Genomic DNA, 26,144 nt, shown 5'->3' with positions numbered 1-26,144 from the left:
AGAAATTTCAGGATGGATTTCTTTGAGAATAGCGTTCCGCGTAAGCATTTTTATTAATTATTAGCAACAATTAATTGCTTTCTTTTTTTAATTTAGTTGTTGTTTACTATATCATTTATAATCCAACGGAATCGTTAATCGTAGTTGAAGCAGTGCCTGTGGGCGAAGTAAATTCCGACGACGACGACAGCACCGAAGAAAATTTGGATGAAAGCGAGGAAGATGGATACTTTTAGTTTCCGCTTCCTTTTTTTTTTTAAAGAAATCGTCAAAAGACGTAATAAAATGACTCAATTTATTTAAAATTTTATTAAGTGTTTTGGAAAACCGAATTTTTCAAACTCATAAAATGCTCACATCGAAAATCTGAAACCTTTAATAATGCAATACTTTAATTGCCGAACCTTTAAAATAATGAAAGCGACAGTTTTACACACCAACAGGCAAAAACTGGAGCACAAACAGAGATCATTGCATTTTTCGCACGTTTAAAATGGTGATTTCTCGAAATCGCAACCCTTAACCCCTCGCTTAACCCTTTCGGTCGACGATGCGGTGGTTGTGACCCCGTCGGTTGTCTGCTGATGCTAAACGTATTAACCCATGACCGCTTTATCCATTGTTTACTGCCTAATTTGCGGTTAAATTTTGATTTTGGCACAATGATTTCATTTTCGATTTCACATTTTCAGACAGATTGAGATTTATGTGTGTGCGCATGTTTGCCAAATAATAAATCTGAGCAGAGTGTGTGCGAATATTTTTTTTTTTGGCGCGCCGTGTGCAGCGATAAGGAAACACAAAGGATCTCAAAAGGAAGACGTGAGAAAGAACCTAAATCCGAGGGCAACCAAAATCTGCTGATCGATATAAGGTATTTTAGGTATAAGTACGAAATCTATCTCGAACTTTGTATTTTAAAAGTACAACATTAACCCTTTCAATTGAAAAGAAATTTTAATTATAATTAGCTTTCGGATTTCATAAATTTATAATCGATTACTAACTATTTTCTTAATTTTAATTCTATCTAGCAGACAACCCTGAAAAAACTAAGTGGAACTTTTCCTATAATTTCTATTAAATCACTAAGGTTTTCCTTAATTTTAAACCATTGAAAATAGTAAATTTAATATAGTAAATAAATGATAATTTTTCTTTTATACACAAATTCATTAATCATGCCGCTGGTATCGCGACGGACTTATCTGGACCCCCGGCTAATGAAGGAACCTGGCAACTTTGGTCAGTGCAGAAAATCAATTAAATACAAAACGCAAAATGCTTACAACGTAATGACCATTGACCGGATGACCCACCACCAACAAAAGCGGCAACTGAGGGTCAAGGATCGCGGCGGCATAATGATAAACTGTCAAAACTACACCGCGAGATCATATCGGCAAATTGCGAGCCACTGTCCAGGAGGAAACCACCCCATCGCCAGGTCAGAGTAACCCACGCGCCTAACACATTAACACGGCCCACGGATCAAGGACCAAAGGACCTGCTGTCCGACTGACTGTCGATCAAAACTTTATGACTTCTGGAAATGCGTTCGTCCCGCCCTCGGTTTGCTTTTCCATACCATATTTTTTTTTTTTTTTTTTGTTCGATGTAATGCCCTTGACTTTTGTGTGGGGTAATTTAGGGTTACCCACCAGCTTTTACGACGGGAAATTTGTCAGACGTTGACAGTTTTCAATTATATGTTTGCATATCGAGCACGTTCTAATGCATTTGTAGCATGTTCCTCTGGCCAGGAAGTCGGGAAAGTCAGGTCCTTGCATAATTACGAAAGTTTTTACTGCCCGGGTTGCCAGGGGCAATTCTATAACTAATCGAAATAACGGCCGAAATATGGTAATTCAACAGATTTGTGGTGCTATGTGTTTATTTTTAAAATTTCACTATTTTTTGTTCAACGTTATAAGTTTGATATTTTTGTTTTCATAACTTAAGAGAACAAATCAGAGGGCAGAAATACAATAATGCTTTATATTAGCAGTAATATATAATAGTCATTTACTCACTCCCCTAATGACAATTCACATATCTGCCTTTCACCTAAGAAAACAAATAAATTTAATTTTGCAGATAGGAGGTTCGTTAAAGAGCTTTTGTTGCTAGTCTGAAACTGGAACCGAGTACTCGAACGCTTTGTAAACACTCACATGGATGTAATTATTATGGATTACCATTAAATGTATGGGCCATATATCACCGGACCCATTGTAAGATCCTCGGCGACATCGCACTGATTTATGTCCATTGCCATTGACAACTCCATTTTCGCTCGCTTCCAGGTAGCAAAGCTGACCAAAGCTGTTTACACCAAATTTATGTCACAAAATCAATTGTCCGACACAAAGCAATAAAAACAAGAGCAGAGGAGGGGTCAGCTGGTCGGCTTGGGAATCAGGATCGGAGATCAGGAATCGAGATTACCCAGTGTGTGTACGACTATGTGTGTTGAATATTTTCGCTGCGCTAATCCTGAATGTCGTGCTGCATAATTTTCCGACCCGCTGAACCAACCGCCCTTTTATACATATATATATGCATATATATTATGGTGACCCGCCAAGATTGTCGCCGTGTAATGAAGAGGTCACTCGGTTCACCGGACGCCGCCGGCGTTGTTTGTTTTGGCTTTGTGACAGTTAAAGGATTACAGCGGCCGCGACATGGGCGCGAACTTTGCGGTCCTTGGGTGACACGATGTGCCTGCCATGCGGATGATGACTTCCCGCCGGACAGCTGCACATCCTGGCCGGGACTTCTCACATTCGATACGATTTTTCGAGCATCCGAAATCAGCCGGTTGTACAATGGTCGTTTTGTTCGAAAGGATCTGCGCAGGATGCGGTTTGTGTAACGATCGCCGATCGCTGGACACTTTATGCAGTGTCATATCCTGCGGCATATCCTGTCGCCCGCCGAATGCCGTGATGAATGATCGCAGTGACTCCCAATGAAAATCAGCCCACGAAGTTCCCACAACGATACAAAAGTCAGGATGGAAACTGTATTTTTTATGGTGTTAAAATCTGTTGTGAATGAAAATCATTACAAAGAGTAAATTTGAGGTGCGTATGTATTTATTTTCTTTGCTTTAATATATTTAAAAAAATATTTTTTCGTGATTTTTTTAGAAACAATAAAAGAGAAGGATACGCAGTAAAGTCACAACTTTTTCGTAAATCGTAAAGCTTAGCTGATATTGTCCCAATTGCCTTTACAATTCCTCAACCAAGTTCAATGATAATGAGCAACGTAATTGGCGCATTTTGCAGGATTCCGATACTGACTCAAAGGACAACAAAAGGAGAGGAGCAGCTGCCTCGGGAATTGGCACACAATGGAGCGGCACATGCCACACACTAGCGAAAAAAATCAAATCTAAAGAATAGGAAATCGGGGGACTGAAGGAAGAAGTTGACAAAAAAAAAAAAAAAAAACGGGAACAAGACGGCAATATACGTAACTGCACATTGACAAAAAGGAAGCGTCGCAACAATGGAAAAGTGAAAAATCTCCGGAGGTGGCTACACCCAAAGGACAGCTGTCTGCATCTCCATCTGTTTGTGATTCCCCGCAAGAAAGACGAGACGAGGGACCTTCAACGATCTATCAAAACTGCCTTGATCCTTGCACATTATGCAAAAAGCATTTGAATTCAATAGTAATAAAAACACTAAGAATAACCTTTTAGTAACAAGTTTAGTGAGCACCAAAAATAGTCATTAACAAAATGAAAGTCAACTGTTAAAGCACTTAATCCCAAATCGATTTAGTTTAATAATTAATCTTTATGTTTATACAACACAATTTTAAAATAATTTATTCCTTTCTCAGTTAAACGGAAAATCTTCCCTACTGGTATTTGAATTTAAGAATAACATAATTTGCAGGAAATTCCAATTGAAATGAAAATATTATCCGATCCGATCCGATGCGTTCCTTTAAAGGTTGAAACATATTTTCGAAATGTACAACTTTACGTGCGACTACGCGGTCAATCGCGGTAATTGGATTAGGGCAATCGCGCAACCCTTTCTGCAGCATCACCAGCATCCCACCGATCCGTACGTCTGACCCTTTGACCCTTCGACCCCTCGGATGCTTACAGCCAATCAAGGAATGGCCCTTTCAAGCCCGAGGAAAAACTCGGGGAAATTAATTAAGAAAACAGAAGGCAGCACATCATCCCCGCGGCCATCGGCTTGGGGCAGCGGCGTTTTATTACTTGTAAGTAATTTAGACACACATCAGTGGACACCAAAAGTATTCCTCGCATATCAAATTATCCTGATCCCTCAAAAGATGTTACATCACTTTAAATTTATTTAAAAACTTTGCTTGGAAAATATATTTGAAAAAAAAAAACGTTTTCCAATTTTTGAAGCAAATCCAAAACTTTATTTTAACAAAAAAAAAAAACTTGTCATTTTAAAAAGTACATATTTAAATTACAATGTCTTTGGAAAAGTGTCCGGAAAAAGGCTGGCCAAAGAGGGGGTGAAAATGGCTTAATATAAGTTCATTTTCCGCGTATTAATCTTTAAAAAAAAAATCCCAAAAAAACTGTCTTTCACATTGCTCATTACCTGGCTTTTATTTAAGCTTATCCGCAAAAAAAAAAAAGATTCGTTTATCCCTTAAGTTGACAAAGGCACACCCACCGTCTAAAAACGGGAAATTCGACGTTAATTTATTTCCATTTTCAATTTCCATTGTCTGCGTATAAACAGTTCATTAGGAGGCCAACCAGTTATGCGAGTGAAATTCAAAACGCGACATCGCCTTTTCTTCGTGTTTTGAAATTGTTTTGGACAAACATACGGAAACGGGACACTTGAAATTACGCTTAATTGGCGGAGAAACAATGTTGAATGCCAAAGGAATCGGGAAAATGATAAGAAAAACTTCCTAATTACAAACAAGAATTTTCCGGGTGCGCGCTAAAAAAAAAATGGGAAAAGGGTTGAAGATGAACTCGCATGGGAACCTAAAAACCCCGATTTTCCACCGAGTTCGAAGCGAAGGCTCTTCGATAAGCCTTCTTCGGTGGAAATTTTGTCCCCAACCAGTCATAGATTTTTTAATAAATATTTGACATGGCATTTTCACTAAGGCCAGCGCATGGAAATCCATTGTGTGCAAACAGGAGGTCGAGCAGCAACCCTAAGCGGAAAATTTGTTTAAACAACTGAGCAAATATATATTTGAAATTCGCCCCCTAGAGAGGGGTAACTTTTTTTTATACACATTTTTCGGAAATTCTCCCCAAAAAATAAAAGTAGTGAACAAAAAATTGCTAAGCCGGCAATCAAAATACAAACATAACAGGATCGAGTGCGGCTCAATGGGAGCTATTGTTGTCCAACTGAAGCACCTGAGTATTTGGAACAAGGACATCCCCCATGCTGACTTGGAATGCCAATGTGCATTTTGCAACAGATTTACGATCCTTTATAATCCCTTCAATCGCGCTGTAAACTGGTAACTGGTTCCTGGTTAACGTCGCTTTGTTGCTCTAAATAGCCTTTTCCGAATCACTACACTCGCACAAAGGATTCGCCCTCAATTGCACAACTATTTTGATTTGGAAAAAAAATTAAGAGCATTGGGCAAAACTGGGCACACAAAAAATATCATGTTTAATTGCTCAACTCAGAACTAGCCGTACACAAAAAATTCAATAGGGAAGTATTTTAAATTCATAACTTATTGGCTTTTATTTTTCTTTATAATATTGTATACTATATATTACTCAATACTAATTACTATATAAATGTATCGAATAAAGATTTAAGTTAGAAACAAATACATTCCATCACCATCAGAGTTGGCTGTTATAAAAGTGTTTTGGCAATACTGTTTTTCGTAGTTAAATTTTTCTCAGAAAATATTTACGGCAACATTCGAACGCACTGAATGTTCTCAAAACGGAAAATATTTATTCAACCGTGAGTTGTTCTCTACATTGGCTGATTTAGTAAAAAAGAAGTTATTGCCATAGAATTTATATATTTTGTTGAACCAAAAGACAAAAGACAAGTTGGAAAACACGGATTCAATAGGATTTCCCAAGGAATCATCGAAGCAACAAGAACTTAATGCAGACTTTTATTTTTTGTTGGAAAAGAGTTTAAAAACTGACAAATGAGCACCAAACTTCTAAAACACTAAAACCAAACTTTAAAATAGCTTGTGATGTTGGTGAGAAATTATCTATTGCGAGCAGCACAAACGCCTGCTGTTCGGCCATATTTGACGCAAGTAATACCACCTTATATTGACTTTACAACACTTAGTTTTCATTTCCTCTTTTCGATAGATATCGTGCAAGTACTGCCTTAAAAAATTAAACACACGAGCTTATTGTTAATCGGAATCAATCAATCCGACATTCTTTTACAAAACGGAGCTTGCCACAAGAAGTTGGTTGGGATTGGTGTTCTTCGAAAACGCTTTGTCTCCGCCACGTGGACTACTTGAGTTTTAAGTCAGGGATTCTATTTGGAACTTCCTCGGTAAACAACAAAAAACTTTTGATAAATTAAGAATTTTTATTGTCGCGCCATATTGTGAAAACCTACAAAATGTCGGACGACTTTGAACTTGATTTGGGTACAAGCGATTTGGACGAGCATGAGAGGGCCAACCGAACTCCGGTGCCAATGGAGCCGAATGATCGCTACAGCCTGGTGACCAACTATCTGGGGCAGCTGCAGCCCAACTGGCAGACCGCTGACCACGAGGAGAATCGGTACGGCAGCTCCGAGGATGGGGATGCCACACCGCGAGTGCACACAAGTCCAACGGTCATACTGCGTAGGGCACCGTTTCCCGTTTCGGAGGGCTCGGAAATGACCTCCCAGGCGTACTCCTCGCCGATCGAAGATGGCGGCTCCGAGGGGGAGGGACGCGACCAGGACTCCAGCCAGATCAACGGAACGGAGGAGAGCTCCGCTGACTATCGCATTGGTGGCTACCATCCGGTTGCCGTGGGCGACATCTTCAAGGATCGCTATCATGCCATCTACAAGCTCGGCTGGGGGCACTTCTCGATCGTTTGGCTGTGCTACGATGCGCGAATGGAGCGCTATTGTGCCATCAAGGTGGTCAAGTCAGGTCAGCACTACATGGAAACGGCCCGGGATGAGGTTCGCCTGCTGCAGGCCATCGCCGAGTCCGCCTGGCATCCCTTGCGCCATCGCATTGTCGAGTTCCTCGATCACTTCTATATTAGCAAACAGAACGGAACGCATCATTGCCTCGTCTTCGAGGTGCTGGGCGACAATCTGCTGACCCTCATCCAGATGTCCAACTACCAGGGCCTGCCCATCGGGAACGTCAAGCAGATCGCCCTGCAGGTCCTCGAGGGCCTCAACTTCCTGCACTCCCAGTGCCGCATTATACACACCGATCTGAAGCCGGAGAACGTGCTCCTCGTGGCCGACGACTCCACCGTCCGCTGCCAGGTCAACCAGGCAGTCACGAATTTCCTGAAAGGCCATGGCCAACTCCACAAACAAGGGTTCGTACGACTTGCAGCCAAATAGAAAATAATTTTAACATTCAAAAATGATATATACTCCTTTTTATATTTAACTTTTGGAGTAATTAGGTAATGGAGTTGTGGAGTAACTAGGTAATATATAGTGAATATAAATATTTCAACTGATGTTAGTTTCCTTTTATATTTTTGAAAACGATACATTTTTGTACTTAATAATAATAGATATTAATCTATTTGGATTTCCTTAGTTATTTTAATATTTTTCTTTTTATTACAGTTTCCTATTTCAGTTTTGAAAATGTAACATATTTTGATTAGATCTTTCCTCCTTTCAAAAATGTTAAGCAACTTTCAATGATTTTTTTGTATTATAAACGTGACAAATTTGAAGTGTATTTTCCCGCCTTCCACAGGCATGGAGATGGCACTGCCAAGCTGACCAAGACGGCCAAGCGCAGGAGGCGTGCCCAGGCCAAGCGGAGTGTCGCCTTCTTCCAGGAGCACCGCCGGTGGCTCCGCCAGCGTGCCATCGAGGATTTGCTGAGCTTGGCCGAGCGCGGACAACTTTCGCCAGTGGCCGCCGCCTTGGGCGTCACTGGGAAGCTGCGCTTCATGCCCTTCTTGTTCGACGATCTGGTGATCCTCACCGACAACGATATGGCCGAGCTTCAGCGTTACTTTATGACCGAGAGGGTGGGCGATATGCCAACCGCTCTGCTCAACAACCGTCCGCCACCACAAACGGGTGCGAATCAAACTGGAAGTGTCAACGCATCCAATGCCAATCCCGGCCAGAAGTCGGATGGGAGCTTCTCCGCCTTGAGGCTTCTGCTCAAGAGCCCGGAGCAATTTATGCGGTATGTTCAGCAGAAGGTCACCGAAGCGGATCAGAAGGAGATGGCTCGCAATCAGTATGGCAAGAAGCAGAGGGCTCCGAAGAAGCATCGAAAGAACGAGAAAAAGAAGAAGGAATCCAGGAGGAAATCTAGTTCGGTATGGATTATCACTGAGGTCTCATAAGTAGAAAGTTTTCCATTCGGTTTCTACAGTCAAAATATATTGCAGCATACTTTTGGACATCGTTATTGGAATTTTCAGGGCTCTAGACGTTATACTTCCAATTAGAGCAAATTTATTGACCATTTTGGTTTGATTCTCTTAAAAAAAAACCCGCATTAGATATATATTTTTAAGCTTTATATATCCCAAGTTCAAGGGATGTGTTAGATTCAAAAGAGCAGTATTTAATTTTAAGGATTTATCAGATTAATGAATTCAATTTTGATACTTACATTAAATTAAATTTCAAAAGAATGAACAGTTTCTAAAGTTTTTGTTTATATTAAACATATTTATTTAAAATTTGAATTTATTGTTTATTTATTTAATTTATCTAGGCTAAGAACGAACCTCCGAGGCAATTCAAAAAGGAAGTCAACATTCCATCGATCTCGCCCGTAGAGCCGGGCAACCAGTTATACAATCTTCAACTGAAAATCGCGGACATTGGCAACGGATGTTGGGGTCACCACCACTACACCGACGACATCCAGACGCGGGAATACCGAGCGGTGGAGGTGATCCTCGGAGCGGGATACAACGAGACGGCGGACATCTGGAGTGCCGCCTGTCTCTTTTGGGAATTGGCCACCGGTTGCTACCTATTCGATCCGAAAATGATGGAAAAGATGGGCAGGGCTAGCCAGGATGAGGTGCACATTGCGTACATAATCGAGATCTGTGGGCCCATTCCGCAGGAGCTGATCGATCAGGGTGACTTTTCGGATAAGATCTTCAAGCCGAACGGCGAGTTGCGCCACATAACCAATTTGTATGCGCGTCCGCTGGCCGCCATCCTGATCAACCTGTACGGATGGACGCTGGAGGAGGCCAAGGAGTTCGCCTCCTTTCTGACGCCCATGCTGCAAACGGATCCCAGCAGGCGCATCTCCGCCAGGGGCGCCTTGCAGCACCCTTGGCTGCGACTGGAGGGCGATAATAATGGGATTCGTAATCAGAATCAGAATCGGCATCAGAATCAGAATCCGAATCCAAATTCGAATCATAATCGCATGAAGACGAACAGGGAGACAACACGTCCTGGAACACCCGATCCCCGATGCACCGACTTCACATCCGTTGACGAGGACAGCGACTTTTAAATTGTTTCTTTTTCATCATCCTTGTAAAATATTTTTTTAGGGTAACCGATCTTGTATAAGGATGGTCAAACCTGTCAAGAATAACAATTTAAATTCAAATAAAGTGCGCCGGCCGTGTACGAATGTTTTAATCTTTTCACTTTTTCTGGCAATCAAGAACATTGACCCCTAATGTCAGAAAATAATCTCAGAAAAGGAAATTTTAAACTCACGTATTTTAGGAATTCAATAATAAACATTTTGAGGTAAGCCGCTTTGGAAACGGATTAGAATTTAAAAAGTTTTGGGTTCTGGAAGTCCGGTTTTGGGTCAACTTTATTTTTATACCCTTGCAGAGGGTATTATAATTTCAGTCAAAAGTTTGCAACGCAATAAAGGAAACACCTCAGCCCCAAAAATTATATACATATATTATATTATTGATCAGAATCACGATCTGAATCGAAATACGTCTATCTGAAAACAAGAGAACATTTTTGATGAATTGTTTACATTGGAAAAATGTTTGATTTTGCCTCTATTGGCTTAATTTTTTTTATTTTTGCAAATTAACATGCTCCACGGAAAATGTAATATGCAAAATGCAGTGGCGGATCCAGAGACGATTCTTGGGGGGGGAATTGAACTTATTCTTCGATTTGGGGTTCAAACTTATTATTGCGAGAGAAATACAGTACAAATTATAAAACAAAAATTATCCATCCCAATTTTTAGGTAAACAAAGCGGTTATATTTGAAAAGTCAACCATAGCAAACAAGTAAAATTTTCAGGTTCTGTGGTTCCAAGGGGGGGGAAATTTCCCTAATTTCCCCCCCCCCGTGGATCCGCCACTGCAAAATGCGATATGTATTTTGCAAATTTAACACCTGAAAAATGTTAGATAACATTAAGTTAACATTAATATTTATTTTTAATGTTAAAGTAATGTAAATTAAATGTTAATAACATTAATGGGCCACGTCATCGGGAATGGTAATTAATTATTTTTAACGTCTACAATTCCCAAGTTGTTCTGGCCGATTCCTCATGGGATAGGCGTTGATTTTGGCTCATAAATTAGTGGACCCGACCATGGTACAATTATACAAGGTAGTCTCGTCGGCTGCCTAATCGTTCGGCTTTTTAGTCAGTGCGTTCGTGCTTGTTGAAGGATGAGCACGCGTGCGGACGAATTTTTTCAGAGTATTAACCCTTGTGCAAAGATGTCGTTCTGCCCTTGGCTGCAAACTTTTTTTGTTTTTTAACATGTCGTTTCAGATAATTTTAGTGTAACAAAAAATGTAAAGGAGAAACTATTAATAGCTACTAAGAAACATTAACTTAGATATTACAAAAATTTACTTTAATATTGACATTTATTTTAAAATTAAGAACCTAAACAAGAAAATAACTATCCAAAAATAAAAACAACGTTTAATTTTAAATTCAAAACTATTAAAAATTAATTTATTAAAAACTTCAACTCTTTTTTCTATAAATGAGCAATTTAAGCCCCATGCGCCATCTAAGGGTTAAGCAAAAAGCTCCTTTGTCGTTTCACTCGCACTTACTACGCAGACTCCTCTCACTCGCACTTGTGGTGAGTAATGAATAAGGGAGCGCTTTTTGCCGACGAGACTACCTTGTATAATTGTACCATGGACCCGACTAACCGGAAGTTCCCTTCTGGAACTTTTTCGGATTCTTGCTGTGCGCGTGTGTGTGTTTGGTATTGCCTATATCGCGATACCTCCTATGGACCAGCTCCAGGATGCAGTGCGTCAAAGCATCCAAGTGGTACCTGCTCCCATTTTTTGGGACTCAATAAATTTGGATAAGTATTCCCCTTGTGGGCAACTCCACCTAGAGTGGAGTGCGGGATGCAATGCATCTCCGCTATGGACCAACTCCAGGATGCACTGCATCCGTGTGAGGAGGTACCATTTTTTGGGGTTGAATAAATTTGGGTGCGGGGAGTCCACCTTGAGTGGACGCCGGGATGCAATGCATCACTGGCATGGACCAACTCCTGGATGCACTGCATCCATGTGAGGCGGTACCATTTTTTGAAAATCAATCAATTTTCTTCCCTGTGGATGACACCACCTGGAGTGGACTCCGGGCTGCAGTGCATCGGAAACCCAAAAAGGTAAGTGATTACGTGGCTTTCCGTAAATGCAACTTAATAATTAAATAATTGTTTTTATTTATTTATTCCAGGTTTCCGAACTCTTGCTGTGCGGCTGTGTGTGTGTGGTTTTCCTGGTGTCGCCTAAACGGCGATACCACTATGGACCAACTACTGGATGCAGTGCATCCAGGTGAGGAGGTACTAGTTTTTGCGATTCAATAAATTTGGATAAGAATGCTTCACTGCAGATAACTCCTCTTCGAGTGGACTTCGGTATGCAATGCATCGGAAACCCGTAAATGGTAAGTGATTACGTGGCATTTTGTCAATGTAATTTAATAATTAAATTATTGTTTTTATTTATTTAATTCAGGTTTCCGAGTTAGTGTGTGTTTGAAAAGCAGCTGCAGCAGAGGAGTGGCTCCACTTGAACTTGGACAACAAGATGCAGTGCACCGAGGATGAGTCGCAGTGAGTACTTAGAACTTTAAATACCAGTCGTTCTGAAATTTAAATATAAAATAGCGCCACACAGACAGACGGATAGACAGATACACGTATTTCGATTCAGATCGTGATGCTGATCAAGAATATATATATTCTTAATGGGGTCTGAGGTGTCTCCTTCACTGCGTTGCAAACTTCTGACTGAAATTACAATACCCTTTGCTCTGAGAGGGTATATCCATGTTGCAGGTGATGCTGATCCATTCCTGCAAAATATCTTGTGCTAAACTAATTATTATTATTATTTTAATGAAATAAATTTGAAATGTATGTTTGAAAAATAACAGTCAATGATCAGCTACAATATGCCAGAAAGCGATATAAAGTCAAACAGAACGCACCGATAAATCAGCTGATTAGGTTTTTTGTGTTCCATCCCTAGAAGTTAACGTGCTGGTAGAATTGGAAGCGAATTGAAATCGCGCGCTGCTTTATTCGCTTGTTTATGCCAAAGTCCATGGCTAGATCATTTCATTAGTCGTCTGAAACGGGACAGTACAACTAAGTGACACAATTTAACCAGTGGGTTTACTAGTAAGTTTGAAGATACCTTTTACCAACGATGCTATTCCAATTTGACTTAATTTGCAGCGCTTGGCGTTGTTTGTTATGTAAAAAGCGCATAAATTGTCTGGCGTGTTGATAACAACAATCACTCAGCTGATAAACATACACAAAGCCCATGCGGAAACAATTGAAACCGCCTACCGACCCCACAAACACCCCACGCCCACCACCCACACGCACCTTGGATTGCCGCTCAAGGTTGCGCCAGTGATGAGCAAACAAAACAAAGACCGTGATCGTGCATATAACGGTCAAGTAACTGTTTCACGAACCGGTTAATACTCGTTCAGTGCTCACTTCATTTGTGTTAAAAAGTAAAGAATATATACGTATGCAAAGTATATGTAATTAGTAATTTTAATGCATTTTTAGTTACTAAACAGTTTCTTTCTCAGTCACATTTTTACTCATCTCCATCGTCTGTCGGATACCGACGTTAGCGCCAAATTCGAAATGTCAAGAACAGAAATCCGAACGTAACCACATAACCATATAGCTTATCTTGCGCCGGCGATAGATAGTGACTACGTCCTCCTCCTATCCCCCTCTCACTTTAGCCATTGGATTTGCATCGTTGTTTGGAGCCATGCTGCTTTTTCACCTGTCTGTTTGTCTCGTTTTCTACACACAGCATGCCCAGGGATTGCCTTCGGCTTGAGTTCTGGATACACTGAGCCGTCATAGCAGTTAAAGCTGCCCCGCCCACTCCGGGGCGCTCAGATCCCCGGTTCCGAGATTCCGAGTGACGCCAACGTGGTCGACCGTCGTCGTTTTTCGTCGATTTGCGGGCTTATTTAATGTTGGCCACAGGTCTTCTGGCTTGCAGAAACATTCCAAATCTGTCGGCGTTCAATTCATGGCGAACGCTTCTCCCGACCGCTAGAAACCGCTCCTTTTCCGCGGCAGCATTTAAAATTCCACTGCATAGGGTTCCGGAACAACATCAGAAACAGCAGCAGTTTACAAGAGCTTACCCAGCGTAAGTACATTGCTATATTGATACCCAATTAAAGGTATATTTAAAAAAAAATTAATTTCTTTTAAAATTAAAGCTCAAAAGACATGGATACACCAAGCGATGTCTTCCGCGGTCTGACGGATCGCTTTGCCGGAGTCACAGTCGATGGACGCGAAGAGCAGGTGGATCCAGACGGCTTCCGGGACAAACTGAAAAGTAAGTTCCAAATAAATTTAAAAGCTTACTCAAAAGTGTTTTAATCAACTCTTTGATATATTTTATTTCTGCTATAAGCTTACCAACCGTAATTTCTTTCAATCTTTTTCCAGAATCACTTGGTTTTTGGACGACAAACAAGAACCGAGCCATTTGGTTCAAGGTGTACAAAGAGCAGGCCGACTGGGTGCCCATTCTTGCGGAGAATGGCTTCGACTTCCATCACGCACGCACCGGAGTGGTTGTCATGTACCGCTGGCTGCCAGAGGACGAGACCAGCAATTTGCCAAACTTCGCCCACACTCTGATGGGAGTTGGCGGACTGGTGATCAACGATAAGGACGAGGTCCTGGTTGTGTCCGATCGGTTCGCGATGATACCCAATAGCTGGAAACTGCCCGGTGGCTATGTGGAGCCGCGGGAGAATCTCATCGATGCGGCGATCCGTGAAGTTGCCGAGGAGACAGGCATTAACACCGAGTTCCGATCGGTGGTCACTCTGCGACATGCCCACGGCGGCACCTTCGGCTGCTCCGATCTTTATGTGGTCGTCGCCTTAAAGCCCCTTAATTTGGACTTTAAGCGTTGCGAACGCGAAATAGCGCGACTCCAGTGGATGAACATCGAGGAGTATCTGGAGCATCCTCAAGTTCACGAGACCAACAGGCAGTTCGTTCGCACGTTTTTGGACTACCAAAAGCGCGGACTGACAATCACCTGTCGGGATGAAGTTCATCAGGTGCTTAAAAAGAAATACAACCTGTATTACGTGGAGCAGGAGGCACAGCAGCAACAGCCGGATCAAAAGAACTCGTGAGACTTGAAGGTTCAGTGGCCAAATCCCTAGTGCAATTCATTTTACTATTTTCGACCCAAATCGAGGAGCAGCACAAGTGAATATTGATATGTTCATAATGTATAATTTAATGTATGAAAGATTTTCTGAAGGTAAAGAAATATTAAAAAAAAGAAAAGAACTACTAATATGACATCCTACTATTTACTGATCATTAAAGCCAAACTTTATGCAATTTAAGAACATGTAGAATTAAATGGCAGCCTTATTGTTATTAAACTCAGGAATCGAAAATATAGAAATTCTTTTTAACAAACATTGAAAAAAATATTTTCTAAAAAAATGTGATAGTTAAAAAAACAACGATGATGTAGCTGAAAAATCAATGTCGATTATAGTAAAACATTGAATAATATTGATGATTATTTAAAACCCACTTCTTATAAAGATATCGGGTTTTCAGGTCTATCAAATGATTTGAATACAAACGCATTTTAAATTAACTGCCTTCCTAAAGTCTTAAGATAGTTACTCCATTTTGAATCAGTTTTGATAAATAATCACAATTTATTAATTTTAGATTTTTTTAAATAAACAAATGTCTGCAAATGATAAAATAAAGCCGTTCTAGTGAATGTATATTAATAATAAATATTTGATTGGCAGTTTCTCAAACGCTCTTCTGGTTTATTTGTATTACATAACATCCAAAGGATCGCAAATTCAAGACCCACTTGTCGCACAAATCAGACGAGAACCGCATATGAAATGGATCTATAAAATATATGATCTAGAATTTCCTTTAAAAGTAGGCCACTCGAATGGGTTCAGTTGAGAAAAAACTAGAGTAAAACTCTTTCGGGAAGTCAATCTACAGTCCGGTGGCCTCGGATATTGGCCAAATGCGGCAGAGCACACGACTCCGGATGAGACCCACCGGAATAGGTCCGTAATAGCGTGAATCCGAGCTATTACCCTTATTGTCTCCCTCGATCCAAACGTAGCCGCGCGGCACATAGTCCTTAATCATTATGGGCTTCGTTTTGACATCCTGACTCCCGCTGTATTCGGCTTCGATGGGAGTCGGCTTCTGGATGAGCACCTGGTCACCGGACACGGCAACGATCCGTTTGCAAATGAACTGACTGGCGTTGATAGGCGAGATGGCGATAACGATGTCTCCTGGCTGGTAGGTTCGCCAGTGCTTCGACAGGCGTTCTGTGAGCAACACGTTGTCCGAGTAGAGAGTGGGCTCCATTGAGGGTCCTTTGCACTGGATGTGGAAAAGCGAAATGCAAGAGCTTACTTATTGTATGAAAGGTAATGTTTATTGTGGTCTAAGGGTCTAACTTCGATTACGAAAATGTTGCACATAGGAGCAACTTATCGGGTTCTTTCCGTTTACTTCTGGGTTAAGTATCCAGCTATGTTAATACCCTTGTGTAGACAGACTCACCAGGACAAAGTCGCCGATGTACTCGAAGGTGCAGTGTGTGATGGCCGCATAGGCGACCGTGTAGCGCATGAGGCGACCCAGTCGCGAAAGGACCTTCATGGCGGGTATCCTGGCGATTCCTGCTTTGGCTGCTCCACATCCACCTGCGCTTGTGCTCAGAGCATCTCCTGTGTCCTAGATCCGGCAGAGGTGCTATCAACCCGGAAAGAGATGTTTATGTTGTGTAAAAATCAGGGCTGCACTAAAAAGCACAGCTGAGTGCCAATCGAGGGCTTCCGCAGAAATATTGGAAATGAAACGATTAATTTTTGGGCGCGACTTTCAATTTAAAAAAGCTAGAAGACCAAAAATTTAGCACATTTAACCACATATATTTATTCCTACTTTTCATCAATATTTTTGACTAGGTCCACCAAGCCTGGCAGATACATTATAAAGTGTACATCTAACATCCACTTTTCATATATTTCTTGCAGGTCTCCAATTACATTCTTTTAACTTACGATTAGAAATACATTAGTTACATTGAGAGATTTACTGGGGAGGAGGTCGTTAGTCGAACCGAAATTGTACACAATAAGATATAACTCCTGGAAATAGACACTCATTCATATATATATATATATATATATATATCTATGTGTATACATATATATGGGGTGTAAGCGTCACCGAAATTGTAAATTACGTTAACTAAAGGCAAAATAAATATGCAACACCTACTGACTGGAACGAATCGCTTGAATTTCAATTTCAATTCAAAAATCATTTAAATACAATTTGTCGGGTGACCTTGTCGCACACACCCGTCTAACTAAAAAATACAAAATAAAATCAACAATCTTGCAATAGCGCATAAAAATAATTTAAATTCTACTACGGCCTATTTGGTATGCCTAATGCCCCATATTTCATCTGATCGCTTTTATCTTTTCATGTTTTTAGTTTGCTTGGAATCAAGAGTTGTGTTTCGCTTTAGTACTTTGTTTTTTGTGAGAACTAGCGCTGGAAGACGCTGGTCGGGACTAGATTTACTCCAATTTCTTGCCGACCACCGGTTCGGATTTCTGACGCTTCTCCTGTCGTTCGCGCACATCAACGGCAGCCAAGTCGATGCCCGCCACATAGGCGTGCATTACCGAGATCAAAGCCTTGAGCACGGCAAAGGGACCCGTGAGGAAGGCGAGTATCTTGAAGAGCGAAGCTCCAAATACTGCAATTGATGGGTAAACATCGATTAGATTAGATGTCTAACTGGAAGTTACGCTATATACTCACTCAGTGGGCCGTAAGTGAAATGCAAAAGGTACAAGCACACGTAGAACAACTCGTTGACGCAGCACATGAATGTGAGAATGTCCTTCTGGTAATACAGACGCATCACAAAGTTTTCGTTCACCTTGTGCGAGCTGCGGCCAACCACAACGCTCCTGCAAAGACAATAGTATAAGTATGCAGACATTCGCATTCCTGATTACATGTCCCACTTACGTCTGCATGAAGAGCCAGTGACAGGCCACGTCAATGGCGATGGACAGCTGGAACCAGAACATGTACTGCGGATAGAAGTAGGCCAGGGTAACGAGCAATCCGGTGGTGCCGCAGCGATCGGTCAACTGGTCCAGCATGGCGCCAAAACGAGTGCCTGCAGAAGAAGAAGCAGTTCAATAATTATAATTATAATAATAATATTAATAATGAAACACAAATTCTGTTTACATTTATCACAATTGATTTGCTTAGCAACAAATTGCCTAATTCCATTTCTGTGCAATTCCTGCTTGATTTCTGTTCATTTTGTGGGCACACGTCATACTTCTATTGGCTATCCAGCCGTGACCATATCGGGACCTTTGGGGCGTGCCGCTTATAAACAAATATCGGCAGATAACCATTGGGGAGACAGGTGTTGTGGTGCGTTGCGGCCAAAGTGCGCGCACAAATCAGATACAGATATATGTAGCTCTAGCTATAGCTAAAGCAAGTGCTTCGTTCTTTTAGATTACCGAGGAGGGAATTGGTCTTACTTTGGTTAAAAGCCCGGGCGGCATGTCCATCGACGGCGTCCAGCAGGGCAGAAGTTACATAACACCAGCCAGAGATCACATAGTTGGTGGACATGAACCAGAAGGCGATCAATGCCAAAACGATGCGGGCATAGCCTGGAAAAAGTCAATATGTCAATATATGTATTCCCCATATCAATATCTAGGTGGAAGACATCGAGGGGGTGGTTCGGTGGCTCTCTATATCGGTGAACTTGCGCCCTGCATTTCACAGGTTGCCAACCCGAACATCCCCTTAAATCCAATTAGGGGAACACACAGAACGCAATAACTGCGCCGCATAAATCGAACATGCGATTTGTTTACCCCTATGGAACTTGAAAAACAACAACAATAACAACGTCACTCACCGATCAAATTTGGCACAAAGATAAAGACGTTGTCGTGCTCGGCAATTGCCATTTTTTGTCGCCTGCTGGTGTCTAGTGATTTTAAAGTTTAGTTTGCGATCTCCTGACTGTTTGTTTTTATCCAATGAAATGATAAAAAGTGTAGCAAAAAACGAGCAAAGCAATTTCGCTGTATCTGGTGTGACCCCAGCGGGACCGTCGTGAATTACCATCAAACGCAAAATAAAAAAACCAAATATACCAGCACTGTGAGTTACTAGTTTGTTTCCACTGTCACGCATCTCAGGATTGGAACTATGTATAGTAAATTCATAAATAACATTGAATGAAATCTCAAAATGGAAAACGTAGGTTTTACAAGATTATTGACTTTCTATTTTTTTTTGCGTATTCATACACGTACTTAGTACCTCAGTGGGGTATCGTGTAGTTGTATATAATGAATTATTTAAATTTTGCCCTTGTTTTTCTTTGTTAATGTAATCTTATTATGAATACTAATAGAAAACAAATAGTCTTGTAACGCTTTTTTGCGCCAACGTAAACGGTTACTCTTCGCTAGTGTAAAATGGACTTAAATACCAACTCGCAACTTGGTATATTCCTCGTCGGCCCATGCAGCGGTCACACTGCCCATGACGAATTCCACAAATAATAATAATATATTGCCGAAAATAATGCACAATTAGGTCGATCAGAAAGAACCTGCAAGGTAACCCACATGTTACAGCATGGATAAACTCCGCGGCGCCAGTTTGATCGGCGGTGGATCATTCGGCGGAGTGGGATCGACGAATCAGGGTTTGGAGCACCAGCAACTGGACCAGTATCCCAAAAACCTGATCGAGCAATATCTTAGGGCCTCCAGCAAGATTAAGAAGTTCGAGCGTGCCGGCTTCTTTAAGTGAGTATCAATAGATTATTGAATTTAAAAAAATAACAAACCCTAATTGATATTAAAGCAAAGTTTTTGGATGTGTTATAAGTAAAAAGAAAATATTCCTCAGTTTATTTTGAGTCCTAAAATCTGTGAAGTGATACCGATAATATTTTGTATAGCATACTTTAAGGCTGAACAAAAAGGATTTTAAGTTGCCTTGAAACTATGAGTTTAATATATAAGGCTTTAACAAATATATTAAATAGCTGAATTGGTGATTATTGCCATTTCAGACGCTTTGCGCCCAGCGTGGGCGATGTGCAGGCGGACTTCCAGCGACTGGCCTACAGCTTCGAGGAGTCAGGCATCCTACAATATGCGGCCATGTGTCACATTGGCTTTGCCAAGTGCGAGTCTTACGGCGGCGCACCCCAACGCGAATCGGAGGCTTACCTGCGGGCAGCGAGAGCCTTCTTGGGGGCGCACAACGAATCTGGAAAGCTGCACCTGCGCACCCGGCACTCGGGTTTTCGGGAGGGAGCCCTCCATTGCTATCATCGGGCCGCCGAACGAGCCGTGGATGGCTGTGTGTACAAGGCGGCGATCCTCCGGGAGCTAAAGCAACTGCAGCGGCAGTTGGACAGCACCAGCAGCTTTGCCTCCCCCACCCATCAGATCCATGATCTGGAAATGAGCGCCGAGACTTGTGGTCAGCGTGGGGATTTCCGGAGTGCCCTGCAGCACTACGACGACATTGTGGATAATATTTACGAGCGACGAGGGGCTCACATGTACGGGGAATTGTTGCGAAGTGTCGAGGTACTGCGTCTGCTGCTCCTGGTCCATCTGAATCTTCCGCCTGCTCGCCAGTCACCTGCCCACATTAAGCTGATCGAGTACTACTACAACCTGGCGCAATTCGAGATGCGTCCCTGTTTAACGGACGATGGCGGATCGGTGGAGCGTCCAGGAGCATTTGTGCCCGAGCAACAGCAGTATGCACTGGCTGAGATTACGTGTGCCTGGGTAGAACGCAAAATGTGCGATCTCAAGCATCTGCTGCGAGACTTTGGAGCCGAATTTGGAGCTCTGAGCAGCGTGGAAAGGCAGCTTCTCAAGGTCATGCATGAGGAATTGGTCAGAAGCTACTAGACCTAAGATTTTACTGTAAATTATACAACTCCTGTATCATTACCACTGAATAGCACATGTAACTATCGCTTAAGTGTAACCAAGTCTACCAACTAACCTTTGAACGTGCCTACACGCATTCAGAAAACAAATAATACATTGATAAATTAAAGACCAGGTGAATGCAGCAATAAAGAGATCGTGTAAAACGCAATGGAATGTAATAACATTTAAACGAACACATTTGTACAATAAATAAAGGAAACGGAATGGAGATTAAAATGAATATAGAATATGCTCGTTGATTTGAATCCCCAGTAACTCAAGAAAAATGTTTACAAAAAAATATTTTTTCAAAATCTAACTAGAAAAAAATGAAGTTAATAACAGCATTCAGTCTTGAACAATTTACCTGAAAACAAATTCAAGAAAACCAAAGATTTTTTTCAACTTTTGGTCATTTAATTTGTTTATTTACCTTGTCAAGCAACTCTTTGTTTTATCTTAGCAATTTCTCAATTAGGTTAGCTAATAAATACAACACAACTCGGCTGCCACAACTGAATTTCAGCCTCATATCGTGTAGATTTCTATATCGCATTGTATATGTTTCGTGTTCTCGTGTTGTCTGAATACAAAACGTTTTGTTTTCGCTGGAGTTTACAAATCCAATTTAATAACCTATAATATCTGTTTCTTTTTTTTATTTGTTTATGTAATTTGTAAATTTTAATATATATATATATTTATATATATATGTACGTTTCATGTAATACCCATTTATCCATTCTATACCAGTTTTTAGTTTGTTTTTAATTTAAATCGAATATTGAATCGCTAAGCACACGCTGTCTTTGTCGAATCCGCGGGCAACAAAATCACGGTTCGGATTTGGGAGGGCAGTTTAACATCGTTTCTCACACATTTTGGTTCGACTCACTTAATCAGAACTTTAATTACATTCTTTAGTTATTGTAGTTTTAATCGTTTAATATGTAAATATATAGTTAAAGCGTAAATAAATTACAAAAAAATAAAAATATATTCTTTATATATATGTTTATATGAAACCTAGCGAAGAATTAAACGAAATTACATAAGCGCAAGATCACAAGCAGTTTTGTAGTTGGTTGGTTGTATTTATAAGTTGTAGTTCCTGATTGTGTTTTTCTCCACTTCATATTTATATATTTATAATTTTTATTTAGTTTAATTCGACACATAAAATGAAAAAATTCAGCTAAAATTTGTGTATTCTTGTTGAATTCTCAACAGTTGTGGTTCGTTGGTGTTTGAGTGTTATGTATATGGATGGTTTTTATTGGATTTGGGTGTTTAAGGTTTTATTGTTTGACGGTTGTGTTTTGCCGATCGTATATAGCTGTTTACATGACTTGACTATAGCGTAGTGTAAACTCAAGACTAATTTCGCACATTATGAATCATTAGCGAGCGGGCACAGCCCAATATCCGGGAATCGCCCGCCGCCTATTGAAGAGAAATATAGTGAATGTCCTTGTGGGTGGGGTGTGGAGTTCTGGGGAGTGTGGGTGCGCGACTGTGTGTGTGCGGGTGTGTGTTGGCGTTCGCGTCTATCCACTAGATAACGCGTATCTACCGGATAGCATCTACTTTGCCGCCTTGGCCTTCTTCTCGTTTTCGGAAGTGATCTTGTTCTTCAGATGATCCTTGTAGTCCAGGATCCCGCCCTTCCACTTAGTCACCGTCTCCTTCTCGCACACCCAAATCTCTTCTGCCACCTGGATAAAGGAGAAAGAAACGTAAGTTTTTGTACGTTGTAAGTTTATATGTATTTACATATAAGATATTAAATATAAATAGTTTAACGCATACCTGGTTAATCAGTCGGAAATCGTGACTAACTAGCACCATGCCGCCATCGAAATCGTTGATCGCATCGGCGAGTGCGTCAATGGTCTCCATGTCCAAGTGATTGGTAGGTTCGTCAAGCAGCAGAAGGTGGGGCACCTGCCAGGCCAACCAGGCGAACACGACGCGACACCGCTGGCCATCGGACAGCTGGCGGATCGGACAGACTTGCTGGCGACCGGTGAGACCGTAGCGACCGATGATCTTGCGCATCTCCTCCTTCTCCTTGACGTCGGGGAAGGCGCGCATCATGTACTCCAGCGGACTGGCGTCCAAATCTAGCAGCTCGTGCAGATGCTGGTGGTAACGAGCGATGCGCAGATGCGAGTTCTTGCGGATCATGCCAGAGGTGGGCACCAGATCTCCATAAAGCAGCTTCAGCAGCGTCGACTTGCCTGCTCCGTTCGGTCCCACCAAGGCTAGACGAGTGTCCAGATCAATACCGAACTCCAGATTCTTGTAGATCCAAGGTGTCTCATCGTTGTATCGGAAATTCACATTCTATTGACAAGAAATAATCCCAGTCAGTTATGTATCATAAGAGATAAGTAATTCTGGCAGATTTACGAACCTGCACCATAATCACGGGTGGCGGCACCTTGCCGCACGATGGGAAGTAAAAGTTGAGCACCTTGTCGTCAGACACCTTCTCCGTTAAGCCCTGTGCAACCATCTTGGCCAGCGTCTTCTCCTTGGACTGCGCCTGCCGCGCCAATTTGGCGGAACCGTGACCGAAGCGGGCAATGTAGTTCTTCATATGCGAAATCTGATCCTGTTCCCAGTTGTACTGCTTCATCTGGTTCTCCAGCAGTTCCATGCGTGTGCGCACAAAGGCCTCATAGTTACCCGTGTAGTACTTGAGGCGTTTGCTCGTCAAGTGGATGATGTTCGTGCAGACGCCGTTGAGGAAATCCTGCGAGTGCGAGATGAGCACCAGGATGCGCTTGTATGTCTTTAGCTCCTCCTCCAGCCACACGCAGGCGTCCAGATCCAAGTGATTTGTCGGTTCGTCGAGCAGCAGAAGATGGGGCTTCACAAACAGAGCGCGGGCCAAAGCGATACGCATGCGCCAACCACCTAAATGTCAGTAAAATACCCAATAATTAGCTAGGGAAAGCCAGAAATAAGCAGGTTGGTTAACCCACCTGAGAAGTCCTTGGCCTGTTTCTGTTGCATGGCCTTGTCGAAGCCGAGACCGTGAAGAATGCGTGCCGCCTTGACCTCCGCCAGATCGGCGGACATATCGTCCAGACGCTCGTAGATGTCGATCAGCTGCTCCTGGGCATCGTCCTCCTCGCTCATGGCCAGCTCTTCGGCCAGTTTCTCCAGCTTGATGCGCTCCTCGTCCACCTCCATGACGCACTGCAGTGCGCTCTTCGAGCTGGCCGGGATTTCGCGTGTCAAATGGAAGATATCGATGTGCGGTGGGATGGGCACCTCCCGACCACCAAGTACCGCCAGCAACGAGGATTTACCGCAGCCGTTGAGGCCAATTAAACCGTAGCGACGTCCACAATTCAACTCGAGCATGGTGTCCTGCAGCAGCTCGGAGCCAAAGAAGGTGATCGAAAAGTTGGCGATCTTAACATCGCGGGATCGCGGATGCACCGCCAGCGATCCGGTGCAGGATCGGGCCTCCGCACTGATCCGGGCCTCCTCCTCCAGCTTGGCGCAGAGCTTCTCCTCCTCGGTCAGTTCGCGTTCCGGCTGGCCGTTGGCCTTCTTCGAGGAGGGAATCTGTTGGATCTTCTTGTTGCGCGCATCCTTCTTCTTCTGCGCCTCGCGTTTCTTCGCGGCGGACGACATTTTTATTCCGGCTGCAAATGGTCCGAAAAAATATGAAATTACTTAACTGGTATTTTGTTTCGCTTTTGGGGGATTTTATTTCAATTGTGCTCTGCCAAAGGTGTTCTATATTCTGGCCTGATCAGTTCGTAACAGAAGTGAACGAAATGAATATCAATGCTTACTACATTTGGGTTGCTTAAACTTTCTTAAATTTCGAAATATTTACTAAACAATAAGTTGTAAAAAAAAACCCTTTTCCGCTTATTTATTATTAGAGGTATAATAATTCAAATAGGACTTAGCTAAAAAATGTTTTATTAACTGAAAAGGATTAGATATTTTTTCAAGGCCGTAGAGCCGGAACAGGTTCAAGTTATGTTGTGGTTTCCTTATCTACAAACACCAGACACTGCGTTCTTTTTTTTTGCAGTCGATTACCTTTTAGAGATTAAAACAAAAGTCTCTAGAATATAGACCAAATATTGCCCATCTAAGATGTTTTTTCTGTTTTGCGTTTTGTTTGTTCTAAATAGCTAAAGGCAGTTTATTATTGTTACACCAATTTAAAGAAACAAAAAAATAGGTACTTTTAGTGTTCGCTTTTCCAGCGCGTTTACTTTATGAATTCAGTAGGTTGTTGGAAAAATTACTTTATCGAGTAGTGAGTGCTTTCCTTCTTAATTATTTACGTTTTAAGTTTCCTTTAACTTAGAACAATTCGCAAGTTCCTCACGTGATTTGGTATCACTGTTGCTAGCCCTTTGCCGCCTTTCTTTCGCTGGGCAGCACTTTTCGTGAGCGTAAGAGAGCCAGGATCACGTTCAAGGCCACCTGTCTGGATTTAAGATTTTCTTCGCCCACAATCACACCTGCACAATCATAGATCGCGTGTGAACAACTGTTTCAACAAAAAAAAAATCTGAACTCAATTTTAAAATTAGACAGCGTCAGCAAAAACTCAAAAATTTCCACTGTGCTTTCTGCGTTCCACTGTGCCGCTCTTCGCCTTCCTCTTTACCCCACAACACACGCACACACTTCCTCTCTTTCATTCTTGCTCTCTGTTGCCGAGGGGCATACTTCTTCTTCTTTTTGTTCTGGCCGGGATGTCTGAATGGATTGGATGATTCACTGGCTCATCGCGGGACACCCTGGTTACAAAGGAATCGTTTGATGACAACGGGAAAAGCCAGGAAAATGGCGAGAAAAAAAATTGCAGCACGCGATCTGCCACCACTCACCCCCTCGCCAACACAACTCACACACATTCGGCTGATGTTACAACACACGGACACACCGAGCCACCTACACATATACACAAACGGCAAATTGCATGTGTGTTGCGCTGCGCACATTATTGAATTTTCCACGGCGAGATGACGATGACAATGTGCAATTACTCACCTTGGCGTGGACTTTGTTAATAATTTAAACCAACAACTAAGGGTGTCGCGCGAAGGATTCAAATTATGCGGTTCGCGGAGGGTAACGGCAACGGTGACGGAACGTAACGGAACAGATCGGTTCGGATCGCACACACACACGCACGCACGGAGCAGCTGCTGAAAAGTGCCTGCTGCCTGTTACCGTTTTCGGTAGAAAAAGAGAGAGACGACTGAACGGTGAAGAACGGGAGAAAGGCTCCACGTGGTGGCGGTGGCGTTTTGCGCGGAACGCACGGAGCGGTGCAAGATTCGGTATCCAGTGGTGAAAGGTCACACTGAAGCAGGGGCACACT

General features: G+C 42.1%; 6 protein-coding genes across 9 annotated transcripts; 3 read left to right on the top strand and 3 right to left on the bottom strand.

Annotated features, from left to right (window-relative positions):
* Nucleotides 1-5,857: 5,857 nt before the first annotated feature.
* Nucleotides 5,858-9,809, top strand: LOC108094720 (SRSF protein kinase 3-like). Of its 3 annotated transcripts, none has more exons than XM_017195459.2 (5): nucleotides 5,858-5,972; nucleotides 6,026-6,285; nucleotides 6,344-7,546; nucleotides 7,942-8,521; nucleotides 8,926-9,809. In XM_017195459.2, exons 3-5 carry the CDS (start codon nucleotides 6,609-6,611, stop codon nucleotides 9,688-9,690), a joined length of 2,283 nt encoding a protein of 760 aa, XP_017050948.1. In that variant the 5' UTR covers nucleotides 5,858-5,972; nucleotides 6,026-6,285; nucleotides 6,344-6,608; the 3' UTR covers nucleotides 9,691-9,809. The 3 variants fall into 3 exon arrangements, with proteins under 3 accessions (XP_017050948.1, XP_017050950.1, XP_017050949.1); XM_017195461.1 differs by lacking the exon at nucleotides 8,926-9,809 and adding an exon at nucleotides 8,594-8,692 and having other exon boundaries at nucleotides 7,942-8,539; XM_017195460.2 differs by having other exon boundaries at nucleotides 5,875-5,972; nucleotides 6,053-6,285.
* Nucleotides 9,810-12,687: 2,878 nt separating this feature from the next.
* Nucleotides 12,688-15,158, top strand: LOC108094670 (nudix hydrolase 2). 2 transcript variants are annotated; one of them, XM_017195384.1, is made up of 5 exons: nucleotides 12,688-12,842; nucleotides 12,900-13,189; nucleotides 13,507-13,854; nucleotides 13,928-14,049; nucleotides 14,163-15,158. In XM_017195384.1, the coding sequence occupies exons 3-5, from the start codon at nucleotides 13,673-13,675 to the stop codon at nucleotides 14,864-14,866; spliced, it is 1,008 nt and encodes a 335-aa protein (XP_017050873.1). In that variant the 5' UTR covers nucleotides 12,688-12,842; nucleotides 12,900-13,189; nucleotides 13,507-13,672; the 3' UTR covers nucleotides 14,867-15,158. The 2 variants fall into 2 exon arrangements, with proteins under 2 accessions (XP_017050873.1, XP_017050872.1); XM_017195383.1 differs by lacking the exon at nucleotides 12,900-13,189.
* A 230-nt stretch (nucleotides 15,159-15,388) lies between these two features.
* Nucleotides 15,389-16,578, bottom strand: LOC108094672 (mitochondrial inner membrane protease subunit 1). The gene is made up of 2 exons (XM_017195386.1): nucleotides 16,302-16,578; nucleotides 15,389-16,118 (listed from the first exon to the last, which is right to left on the bottom strand). Exons 1-2 carry the CDS (start codon nucleotides 16,398-16,400, stop codon nucleotides 15,717-15,719), a joined length of 501 nt encoding a protein of 166 aa, XP_017050875.1. The 5' UTR covers nucleotides 16,401-16,578; the 3' UTR covers nucleotides 15,389-15,716.
* A 169-nt stretch (nucleotides 16,579-16,747) lies between these two features.
* Nucleotides 16,748-18,920, bottom strand: LOC108094671 (CDP-diacylglycerol--inositol 3-phosphatidyltransferase). Its single transcript, XM_017195385.2, has 5 exons — nucleotides 18,718-18,920; nucleotides 18,329-18,463; nucleotides 17,793-17,946; nucleotides 17,580-17,731; nucleotides 16,748-17,514 (listed from the first exon to the last, which is right to left on the bottom strand). Exons 1-5 carry the CDS (start codon nucleotides 18,767-18,769, stop codon nucleotides 17,333-17,335), a joined length of 675 nt encoding a protein of 224 aa, XP_017050874.1. The 5' UTR covers nucleotides 18,770-18,920; the 3' UTR covers nucleotides 16,748-17,332.
* A 416-nt stretch (nucleotides 18,921-19,336) lies between these two features.
* LOC108094656 lies at nucleotides 19,337-21,905 on the top strand. The gene is made up of 2 exons (XM_017195366.2): nucleotides 19,337-19,621; nucleotides 19,891-21,905. Exons 1-2 carry the CDS (start codon nucleotides 19,449-19,451, stop codon nucleotides 20,747-20,749), a joined length of 1,032 nt encoding a protein of 343 aa, XP_017050855.1. The 5' UTR covers nucleotides 19,337-19,448; the 3' UTR covers nucleotides 20,750-21,905.
* A 144-nt stretch (nucleotides 21,906-22,049) lies between these two features.
* Nucleotides 22,050-26,040, bottom strand: LOC108094655 (ATP-binding cassette sub-family F member 2). The gene is made up of 5 exons (XM_017195364.2): nucleotides 25,811-26,040; nucleotides 23,764-24,435; nucleotides 23,190-23,695; nucleotides 22,583-23,119; nucleotides 22,050-22,488 (listed from the first exon to the last, which is right to left on the bottom strand). The coding sequence occupies exons 2-5, from the start codon at nucleotides 24,422-24,424 to the stop codon at nucleotides 22,357-22,359; spliced, it is 1,836 nt and encodes a 611-aa protein (XP_017050853.1). The 5' UTR covers nucleotides 24,425-24,435; nucleotides 25,811-26,040; the 3' UTR covers nucleotides 22,050-22,356.
* Nucleotides 26,041-26,144: the final 104 nt, after the last annotated feature.

This window comes from Drosophila ficusphila, unplaced genomic scaffold (genome assembly GCF_018152265.1).
Source record: "Drosophila ficusphila isolate 14025-0441.05 unplaced genomic scaffold, ASM1815226v1 contig_198, whole genome shotgun sequence".
NCBI lineage: Eukaryota > Metazoa > Arthropoda > Insecta > Diptera > Drosophilidae > Drosophila > Drosophila ficusphila.
This window is presented reverse-complemented; position numbering and strand designations above follow the sequence as displayed.

Excerpts from the sequence above, each read along its gene's own strand:
- LOC108094720 (XM_017195459.2), top strand. The coding sequence starts at position 6,609 with ATGTCGGACGACTTTGAACTTGATTTGGGTACAAGCGATTTGGACGAG. Across the intron at positions 7,547-7,941 it reads GGCCAACTCCACAAACAAGG|GCATGGAGATGGCACTGCCA; the intron begins GTTCGTACGACT and ends CGCCTTCCACAG. Across the intron at positions 8,522-8,925 it reads CCAGGAGGAAATCTAGTTCG|GCTAAGAACGAACCTCCGAG; the intron begins GTATGGATTATC and ends TAATTTATCTAG.
- LOC108094670 (XM_017195383.1), top strand. The coding sequence starts at position 13,673 with ATGTTGGCCACAGGTCTTCTGGCTTGCAGAAACATTCCAAATCTGTCG. Across the intron at positions 13,855-13,927 it reads TTTACAAGAGCTTACCCAGC|CTCAAAAGACATGGATACAC; the intron begins GTAAGTACATTG and ends TTAAAATTAAAG. Across the intron at positions 14,050-14,162 it reads CTTCCGGGACAAACTGAAAA|AATCACTTGGTTTTTGGACG; the intron begins GTAAGTTCCAAA and ends ATCTTTTTCCAG.
- LOC108094672 (XM_017195386.1), bottom strand. The coding sequence starts at position 16,400 with ATGAAGGTCCTTTCGCGACTGGGTCGCCTCATGCGCTACACGGTCGCC. Across the intron at positions 16,119-16,301 it reads ACATCGGCGACTTTGTCCTG|TGCAAAGGACCCTCAATGGA; the intron begins GTGAGTCTGTCT and ends TTCCACATCCAG.
- LOC108094671 (XM_017195385.2), bottom strand. The coding sequence starts at position 18,769 with ATGGCAATTGCCGAGCACGACAACGTCTTTATCTTTGTGCCAAATTTG. Across the intron at positions 18,464-18,717 it reads CTTTGTGCCAAATTTGATCG|GCTATGCCCGCATCGTTTTG; the intron begins GTGAGTGACGTT and ends GACTTTTTCCAG. Across the intron at positions 17,947-18,328 it reads CGCCCGGGCTTTTAACCAAA|GCACTCGTTTTGGCGCCATG; the intron begins GTAAGACCAATT and ends CTTCTTCTGCAG.
- LOC108094656 (XM_017195366.2), top strand. The coding sequence starts at position 19,449 with ATGGATAAACTCCGCGGCGCCAGTTTGATCGGCGGTGGATCATTCGGC. Across the intron at positions 19,622-19,890 it reads GAGCGTGCCGGCTTCTTTAA|ACGCTTTGCGCCCAGCGTGG; the intron begins GTGAGTATCAAT and ends TTGCCATTTCAG.
- LOC108094655 (XM_017195364.2), bottom strand. The coding sequence starts at position 24,424 with ATGTCGTCCGCCGCGAAGAAACGCGAGGCGCAGAAGAAGAAGGATGCG. Across the intron at positions 23,696-23,763 it reads ACAGGCCAAGGACTTCTCAG|GTGGTTGGCGCATGCGTATC; the intron begins GTGGGTTAACCA and ends ACTGACATTTAG. Across the intron at positions 23,120-23,189 it reads CACCCGTGATTATGGTGCAG|AATGTGAATTTCCGATACAA; the intron begins GTTCGTAAATCT and ends TCTTGTCAATAG.